Below are 10,421 nucleotides of genomic sequence, written 5' to 3' on the forward strand. Positions count from 1 at the left end.
GAACAAATGCATAGTTGTTACTCAGCTGTTGAGGAGATCAGCTCACTCATCTGCTGCAAAGAAATGGCATATTCCTAGCATTTAGATTGCAATGTACGTGTCGGCTGAGAATATAGGGCGATTTTACCAGCAAGCCTGGCCATGGAGCATTAAAATGTTATACCGTATTTTTCGCTCTATAAGATGCACCAGACCACAAGACACACCTAGTTTTTGGAGGAGGAAAACACGAAAAAAAAAATTCTGAATCTCAGAAGCCAGAACAGCAAGAGGGATCACTGCGCAGTGAAAGCCGCAATCCCTCTTGCTGTTCTGGCTTCTGTGATAGCTGCGCAGCCTGCATTCGCTCCATAAGACGCACACACCTTTCCCCTTACTTTTTAGGAGGGAAAAAGTGAGTCTTATAGAGCAAAAAATACGGTATACCCGGAAGTGTATTGAGCAGCTTGGGGGAGCCCATGACCAGCACCCCCTGCACAATTTTGACATTTATTTCTTTTAAAAGAATGTTCTATAGTTTTACAAAAATGATGGGAGGAAAACACAAGGTTCAGAAAAGGGCAACCAAAATGATCAAGGGAATGGAGCGATACCCTGTGAAGAAAGGTTGCAGTGCTTGGGACGAGAGAAAAGGGCAAGTAAGAAGTGACGCGATAGAAGTTTATAAAATTATACATGGCATGGAGAAATGGATAGGGAAACATTTTTCTCCCTCTCTGGAGGCAGCCATGCTTCCGAATGCCTGTTGCCGGAAGCCACAGGAAAGCAGGGTGCTCTTGGGTTCAGATCCTGTTTTCAAGTAGGTTGCCTACTGTGAGAATATTGGCTGGATTCAGCAGGCTCGTCTTATGTTCTTCAGCATACTGCTTAATTGTAACAACGAGGCAGATAGATAGAGACAAGACAGAACTTTGATCTTGCAGACATTTTAATGCCGCGTAATGAAATCAATCAAGCAGATAAACTGAAGGTAATCTTTGCTCATCATGTGTTTTGCTTATGCATTTGAAAAATGAAGTGATGAAAGTGATACCTTCATTAGAAAATGGCAGAAATTAGTCACGTTTAGTCTGAATATACTGGAATCGAAAATCAGTAGTTTCCTGTGGTAGTATCTTAACTGATTCCCTTTTTATTTTCTTTCTGGACATACGAAGCCGCCTTATACCAAGTCAAACCATGTATTCATTGGACCGGTGTTGTCTACTCTGTTACCCTTTTCAATACATATTTCAGTGTGTGTGTGTGTGTGTGTGTGTGTGTGTGTGATATAAATACATTGGAGCAGATCTCAAGAGGTTTTTTGAAAGAGGACAACAGAGATAGCACCTGTCTAACATTGAGTGGACAGGAATTCCAGCAAGTTACATGATTTGACTGACAGTGGCTCTCCGAAATCTCAACCTGTCTATCATTATCTGCTACGTGGCCATTGAATTGGAAATGCTGGGGACTTGGAACCATCTCCATGCAAAGGATGTGCTCTGCCACTGAGCTAAGTAAGACTTTTCTCCTTCAGCCTCCCATTCTTTGCAATGCTTTTTAATTCATTTATTATGGTCATTTGGCTAGTGCCCTTAGAAAAATCAATTTAGTGCCTAAAAGTCATGCAGATACATTTAATACTGTTCCTTATTAAAATTCTCAGGAAAAAAATATTCCTGTTCCTTGCTAAAATCCAAAGAAAAATAGGAACATTTTCAGATAAATGTCTTTTTTTAAAAAAAAAAAAGACTCAAAAGAGATATTTCAGCCTTGATGAAATTAAGTTCAATGTATATCACACCTTGGTAGTTCAATTATCTGTGATACCAGTGTTTACTTCATGAAGCAATTATTAAACCCTTTTAAAAAAGGCAATACATGAAAAATGCCAGTAGCATTTTGGTTACAATATTAAAGGAAGCTAGATGAAAGTGAACATATATATATCCATGTCAGACTTCCTACCATTTTGCACGCTCATATTGATTTCTTTTGACATGGTCTTCATTTATTGAGTACTATTTTTTTTTTAAACTCCCCTGTCCATAACTGTACATGCTGTGAGCAATTGTAAAAGGAAGCCAAGGTATATTAAACCTGCCTGAAGTCAAAATGTAATCTAACACCTGTAGTCTGTAATTTGTCATCACTTCATAGACAGTTTTTTTGGGGTGTGTATGTGTGGTTTTTTTTTTTTTTAATAACAGTTTGAATTTTCCTCAGCTTGTAACCTTAGGATACTCTGCAGTCCAAGAAAAGTGATGGAACTAAATCACAGTATTTAATGGAGTTTTATTGCATCAAGGTGCTAAATCACGGCTCCAAACAAACTCAAAGAAAATACTTTTGTTGGAGCTTTGTAATGTAGTGCTGCCCTGTTTAGCTAAAGGACACAAATACCTTTCACAGCAAAATAAAATAAAGTCTTAACCACTGCTTTGAAAGGAAAAACAAGCACAGGTGCAAATTGTAACTTCTGCTACAGTTTCTCATGTAGACATTCCTAGCAGCTAGTAAAGGTTTTTGGCAGAAAATTCTATCTAATTAACACTCTTGCCAATAGGACGCCCAGACTAAGATTGTGTTGAAAGGTGCTGTTTATTTACCCAAGCTTTGTTGTTATTGTTGTGCTCTTCTCTATATAAATTGGAGGCTGTAGAATGGTATGATACTGTTCTCTATGGGTACGTTTATTGCATCTGCAAACATCTGTTTCAAAAATGTAAATACACAGTGCACCCTTCAGCATAAACATACACTTTCAAAGTGCAGCATTTAAAATGAGGTTCTAGAGATTTAATACACTCTACATCTGAGACACCTGAATGAGACATTGAAAAGTAGTGAATATATGAGCAGTGGATGGGTATTTGACATTGGGAGATGTCATTTTGTCCAGTGCTTTTTAAAGAAACTCGAGAGCTTTTAAACCAGTGACAGCTTTAGGCTGAATATTTTCTGCTGTAAGCAAAGTTACTAGTATTGTACATTTCAGTAGTCAAAAAATGGAAGCAAGTTTGGCTTGTCATGAATTTCACATGCATTTGGAATCAGCTTACAAACTCTGTGAAGCTGTCCTAGTTCACTGTAGCCACATCTGTCTCTCCTACCAGATAATTCTTTCCTCCGCACATTATTTTATTTACCGTTGTTTCTGTTATTTTGTTTTCCTTTGTACAGTGGTACCTCGGGTTACATACGCTTCAGGTTACATACGCTTCAGGTTACAGACTCTGCCTCGGGTTAAGAACTTTGCTTCAGGATGAGAACAGAAATCGTGCTCTGGCGGCGCGGCGGCAGCAGGAGGCCCCATTAGCTAAAGTGGTGCTTCAGGTTAAGAACAATTGCAGGTTAAGAACGGACCTCCAGAACGAATTAAGTACTTAACCCGAAGTACCACTGTAAAGGCCTCCCAGAGCAACTAACAGTACTGCAACTGCAGTAGCAGGCTGTGCCATTTTACATACAGTGGCAGAGTCAAACATCTCGGGCCATCCCTGGTTCAAACTCATTACAAGAATTCTATGAATTGTTAAATCATGGGGGCAACTTCACATGAGACCCTTTCCCTATATCCTGTTTCATGCCCAACTCTCTCTCTCTCTCTCTCTCTCTCTCTCTCTCTCTCTCTCACACACACACACACACACACACACACGGGCTCTTACATGTTAGTAAAAAACAGGCCTTTACTGAGGCAGACAAAACATTCAGGAGTCATGATTCAGGAGTTCAGGAATCCTGCAAGACATTCAGAACTGGATGGAAGCAACAAAGTTCTCAAAATAGTTACCATACCCTGTCTACCAGCTTAAAGGGAAGCTGTGATGTACTCACTCACAAGACCTGCTTTGAGAATGATGGAGTTGCAAATGTGTGCTCCTTTGGGATGGGTCTGCTCCCACCTGTGGAAATGGAGCCTGGTTCTAGAAATTTCTGGATTTCAGTAATTTAAGCCTATTGATTTCTATGAGTTTACACTGAGTATTGCTAATGTTGGCTGTCACTCTGTGAATAGCTGAATATAGCACCCAGGGCCAAATCCACTGGGGGTGGGGAGCCACCAATTGGTTCTTCTTCACCTAGTGTGGCTTAAACCCTTTTAATTGATCTTCATGGAGTTTCCAGTTCCTGCAGCATTTCCCACTATTCCTTATATAATTATTTGCTTATAGTTCTATGAGGACTTTTTTTTGAAAGCTCAGTGGTCTTCAACTTATCTTCATCCATCCATATCTTTTAATGCAGAAATGTAGCAGAGGCTTTTACCATCAAAGAGTGATGAGAAAAGGTTTCACCGTTCCTCATATCAGGCAGCTTTTAAAGACACTTGGACAGTATAATTAAAACAAAAATAAAAAATACCAGCTTTACACCAAAAACTCTCGCTTGGCTACTGCAAGCAGTGGAAAATCAATAGTGGAAGGAACACGGATGTTCAGAGACGCTGGTCCACTATTAACTGATATTTTGACTGAGGAGGCTTTGATCAGTTTTCTAGCAACTCCAGAGTTCTCTGGAATACAGTTTGAAACCTCTGCCGTAGCTTATTACAAGTAATACAGATCATTCCCTTAATGATATACTACATTATATATTTTCCTAAACTTAATCATTCCATATCATACTTCCTTCCCTGCAGGCGTGTACTATTATTTTTTACACATGGTTCCCAGCTGGATTTCATTGTGGCCTTCAAAACATATTGCAATGTTGTGTGATTTAATAGGAGTCACTTATCTTTTCAAAGTCAACTTTCATCATATTAGATATCTGTATGTTTTCTATCTGAATAGACTAATACCTCAGAAAAGTGAAAATGTAATACCTATGAAAAGTAGTCCCCCCCCCTCAAAAAAACAAAACAGACTTGTGCCTTAGCTTTCTTATACAAATGTAGATCCCTTTTCAACATTAAAGTGAATATGCATTAGAGAAAGCAGAAACATTTGAGACCTGTGGCTAGAGAACAAAACATGTTTCAGTTCTGATTTGCAAGGAGATGGGAACTGATTTGGGGAAGCAATAGGAAGTCAGTTCCAGATGGCCAAAATTGAAGTGAAGACTTGCTTGTGCTAATGGCGAAGTGAAGGGAGGAGTGAAAGCAGAGAACTGAACCACTCCAAGTCAAATTTGTGCTATGATCCTGAGCAGTTACTTGGAAGTTAAGACATTTGACTTATTTCTTAGGAACAATGTTTATGACAAGAGACTCTTCCCAGAACGCTGCCATTTTCAGTTAAGATGTTGCTTCTACAAACTGCATGAGATATGGCTTATTTGTTAACTGACATTAAGCCACAGTACCCTGACTTGGACATCCCAAGGATCTTTGTCTTAATAGAAGCTGGTGAGCATGAGAAGATTGCCTAGTTCTGAGGCTCATGGTTTATGGAGACTGGAGTACTTGTCTGACTTGGGTGTAATCTTCTTATATGCAGTTGGATTAGGGCCTGTACCAATTGGCCACCTGTTCTTCAGATAAAGTTAACAAAGAACTGGGTGCATTTTCCTGTTTAAAATGTTTTATACCCTCTAGTTGCAACATAGAATACAGTGGTGCCCCGCAAGACGAATGCCTCGTAAGATGAAAAACTCGCTAGACGAAAGGGTTTTGCGGTTTTTGAGCTGCTTCGCAAGACGAATTTCCCTATAGGCTTGCTTCGCAAGACGAAAACGTCTTGCAAGTTTGTTTCCTTTTTCTTAACACCGTTAATACAGTTGTGACTTGACTTCGAGGAGCAACTCATAGAACGCGGTGTGGTAGCCTTTTTTGAGGTTTTTGGTGATTTTTGAAGCTTTTCCAAAACTTTTCCAACACCGTGCTTCGCAAGACGAAAAATTCGCTAGACGAAAAAACTCGCGGAATGAATTAATTTCGTCTTGCGAGGCACCACTGTATGGTGCCATATAAAAGCAGAATGAACACCTCTTCAACAAACCAGCACAGTTGTACCTTGGGTTAAGTACTTAATTCATTCCGGAGGTCCATTCTTAACCTGAAACTGTTCTTAACCTGAAGCACCACTTTAGCTAATGGGGCCTCCTGCTGCTGCTGTGCCGCCGGAGCACAATTTCTGGTCTCATCCTGAAGCAAAGTTCTTAACCTGAGGTAATATTTCTGGGTTAGCAGAGTCTGTAACCTGAAGCGTATGTAACCTGAAGCGTATGTAACCCGAGGTACCACTGTATGTCGTTTTGAAACCAATTTCATCTCAAATTAAACATTTTAACGTCTTAGGTGTATTGTTTTACAGATCCCAGGTATTTAATACTTGTCAGGTTGGCTTGATTCTGGTTTTCTTAGTTCCACTTAACTGAAATTAAACAGATAGCCTTTCTTCTCTTCTGTGATGTACGGTGGTTGCTGTAGTTCTTTCAACCCCGCTGACAAATGCTGCTTCAAGAAGCTTTGTACATGCACCTTTTTAAAGTGCCCGTGCTTTCAGGATGTTTTCTCACATGAAATTTCCCCTCCTGAGAGTTAAATGCAACACCAGAGATTTATCTGGCTGTGAGTACATAAGCCAATGGAGCTATCACTCAAGAGAACACACAAGACAGATATCAGTAGAGCTTTGACTATTGCCACCTGCAGAGGAGCTGCAACTCTGTTGATAGGGAACCATTGTATGATTGCATTCTTTCCCCTCTAGTACATATAGTCAGCCATGGGGTTACTAAACTGACACGGCAGAGAACCAATGCCAGCTCCTCCTCACCATGCAAATAGACTCCAGACCTCCCGTATTTTTCGCTCTATAAGACGCACCAGACCACAAGACGCACCTAGTTTTTGGAGGAGGAAAACAAGGAAAAAAATATTCTGAATCTCAGAAGCCAGAACAGCAAGAGGGATCGCTGCGCAGTGAAAGCCGCAATCCCTCTTGCTGTTCTGGCTTCTGGGATAGCTGCGCAGGCTGCATTCACTCCATGAGACGCACACACATTTCCCCTTACTTTTTAGAATGGAAAAAGTGAGTCTTATAGAGCAAAAATACAGTAATTTACACTGGATGCTGCTCTCTGTTGGGTTGGTGGGAGTGGGGTTCATACTGCTCCTCTCACTTGCTGTGTTGCAGTAGCCCTAGGGCTAAATGTACAAGCATTTAGATTAAGCTGAGAAACTAGTCTTAAAGCAAAGCAAAAACAAAAGAAATATTGGAAAGAATCATCTTGTGGAGGCCTGGAACAATGCTCCTTTTGATAAGAGAAAGAAGTTGATATTTCTCATTTTGACTTGTTGCTCTTGCATTGTGTTGTTGTTTTTCCTGAGCCAATTTATTTATAACAAATAATTGCAGCTGTTCCTTTCTGCAGAAGGGCTAGAATATGTTTGTTTAAGACACGCAGATCACCAGAGCAAACGTTGGCCTTCAAGATGAGCAATTCAGGACCTACCGTGTAGCTGCTTAATGAAGTTAGGGAATTGAATGGCTGGACTTCTCACTTCGATGGCAGCATGCTGCTTTGGGCCACACATCCGTGTCATCATTGAAAAGTTAAGCAGCAAGAGTGCCAGTAACATTTATTTCAAGTCATTACATTTTCTAGGCCCCACAAGCTTTTTATTGCTTAGGACGTATGCCACCTTCCATCATAACAGGAGAAGAAATATATTTCTTGAATCTTCCAAGGCTTGTAATTGAGGATAAGACTTTCACTTCATCTACCCATATTTTCTCGTTCATGCACACACATGTGTACTCTGCCTTACAAATGGTTCCATGTTTCTCCTCTTTAACAGTTCTGGTCTTCTCAGATCTAAAATCCTCATCTAATTTGCTCTGTGAGTTTAAGTTTAAAGAGAATTGTGGAAGCTTTAGTAAACCATTATTTGGAACTATTTGCAATGTTTGCATAGAAGTTGATTAAACACACTCTAAGTATGTCACTTCTGTCTCATGCAGAGATGCAGAAATAAAGAACAAATATTTTAGTGAAATAACTACCGGTAGGTTCTTCAAATAATGGGGTTTTAGGAACTTTAGATATGCCATCTTTTAAGTTGGTAATAAATTACACGTTCCTAATAAAAATTTCACCCCATCATCAAAAAATGTATTTCTCTTTTTAGTGTTTTTTTAGGAAATAGTTTGGAACTATTTTTGAACAGTTTTTAGTACAGTATTGCTACACAGGTACTGCTATAGAATCTTCATGCAACATGTTGCAAACTTGCATTATACAGAAGAGATTGCTTGAGAATAAAAAAAAGAAAAGCTGAAGCACACATTTTGGGTAGTGTTATATTTTTTCTATGTCTTTGGTTTTAAATTATTGACAAGCTGCTTTTTATTTTATATATTTGAATAAATGTAATAATCATAATTAGTAACGTATTAATTCTATTACATTTGGTGTCATGGCAGACTTACTTTAAACAGGTATCCTTTTTTCATTTTCCAGGTGCTTCATAGACAGCAATCCCAACCAGCAAAGGAAAACTCACCTCCGAGAGAAGAGGCCCCACCTCCACCTACAGAGGACACGTGTACCAAAAAAACAAGATCTCGCACTAAAATTTCTTTAGAGGCTTTGGGCATCCTTCAAAGTTTCATCCATGATGTTGGCCTCTATCCGGATCAGGAGGCCATCCACACTTTATCGGCTCAGTTGGATCTGCCTAAACACACCATCATCAAATTCTTCCAGAACCAGCGTTACCATGTGAAGCATCATGGGAAACTAAAAGAGCACATGGGCACCGTGGTAGATGTGGCAGAATACAAAGACGAGGAGCTACTGACTGAGTCAGAGGAGAATGACAGTGAGGAGGGCTCTGAGGAAATGTACAAAGTGGAAACCGAAGAAGAGAATCCTGAAAAAAACAAGGCAACTGCTTCAGAAACTGACCAGAGATAATGTGAAAACATCACAGGAAAAGCAATACATTGATCCAATTTTTTATTTTATTTTTTGGCTTCTTCTTTTTAAAAAGTTTTTTTTTAAAGTGCGCATAATGTTGGGTTTCCCCCCCCCAGTGCACATAGAGTATGTGCAAACCGAACTATTATTTTGCATAGCCCAATCAGACATTCCCTTGTAAAAGGCACTTGAGTGTTACACTTTTATGTTTGACTGAGACAATGTTAATTGTAATTCACGTATGATTACATCAGCGTTAACCTTGCACTTATGAAAGGATCTTCTAGCAAGTTACAGGAAGAAATAGACCTATGAAATCAATGAAGGAAATGATAACGGCATATATATATATATATATATATATATATATATATATATCCCCACATATATGAAATTTGCATGGGACATAACAATCTGAAAGTATAGACTGTGAAATGAGCTCGTTAAAATATGAGTCTTGTTTATGTATTAAAGAAACCACTTCACAATGAGTTGCTTTGGCTTTTAGATAAACTGCTGCCTGCTCTCAGGGTGTGGTTACTATTTTGAAATACCTATTTATTTTCTATGTTTATCCCTGTTATATATTTTTTAAATTCTTATAATGGCTTCCACTTTGGCAGCTTGATGGGGAATTTTTGAGGTATGCATTTAAAAAACCTAGAGCAGCACTGCCAAAAAAATTAAAGTGAAGGAGAGGAAGAGAGAAAATGGGGGACAAAATCAGGGCACCTTAACAAATGAAATCCCAAACCAAGTAGTAACTTTAAAAAAACTTTAGTATATGATGCACATTTGAAGTCACAGAGCATGTTTTGTTCTTTATCATTTCTGTAGCAACCAGGTGGATTTTCATGGACTTTTCAGTGGGTGGGTGGGGGAATCAGTGCACAGTAGACTTTGTCTACTAAAGCAGTCTTCATGAAAAGTTGCTTTTATGAGATTTAATGTGTGGAATTTTACATTGAGCCACATTTTATAGTGGTGTTATGTGTTTTGGAGGCGCAAACCATCTACACTGTTGCTGTGCAACTTCTGTCGATTTCAGTGGGGCTTGTGCAGCTGTAGTTCTTGTTCCTTTGCTCCTCTAGTGTTTGTCTGATATCAATGTTTGGAAATTTACTCATTATATATGCTCAGATTGCTTTTCAACAAAGCTTTCACAAATGAAATCGTACGACTATATCACATCAATCACTCTGGGCAAGTCTGGCTGGTTCTTAAATCAGTCATAGGGTCTGATGGTTCTCTGGTGCTGAATTTCCTTCTCTATCTCTTTTATTCCCTACATCTAGAGTCTTAAAGCTCATTATCTCAACAAGACTAAACACTTTCAGCAAACACTCTTCCAAGGTATGGGCTTCATGAGGTGCATGGCAGACTTGGTGGGAACACATTTTCTGAACTTGCTGCAGTAAGAGTAAACCAAGCAATTTCCGTGTAGTCACTTAACTTGTCATAAACTGAAACCTTTTCCCAGTGACCTAGCATAGCAATTCCATTACATAAAGCAGAACTAATGCTGACTGACTCTTCAATAGTACAAGCATTAAAGCTGCAATTTACTA

General features: G+C 39.2%; 1 protein-coding gene across 2 annotated transcripts in view; it reads left to right on the top strand.

Moving 5' to 3' along the window:
- SATB2 (SATB homeobox 2) overlaps positions 1-10,025 on the top strand; it is a 126,381-nt gene extending 116,356 nt beyond the window's left edge. For both annotated transcript variants that reach the window (XM_083468521.1, XM_083468522.1), the window contains one exon: positions 8,395-10,025. In XM_083468521.1, coding sequence (XP_083324647.1) covers positions 8,395-8,850 — 456 coding nt within the window. In that variant the 3' untranslated portion in view covers positions 8,851-10,025. The remainder of the gene's footprint in view (positions 1-8,394) is intronic.
- Positions 10,026-10,421: the final 396 nt, after the last annotated feature.

The sequence above is a fragment of the Podarcis liolepis genome (assembly GCF_965112155.1).
Source record: "Podarcis liolepis genome assembly, chromosome: 1".
In the NCBI taxonomy this organism is placed as follows: Eukaryota; Metazoa; Chordata; class Lepidosauria; order Squamata; family Lacertidae; genus Podarcis; species Podarcis liolepis.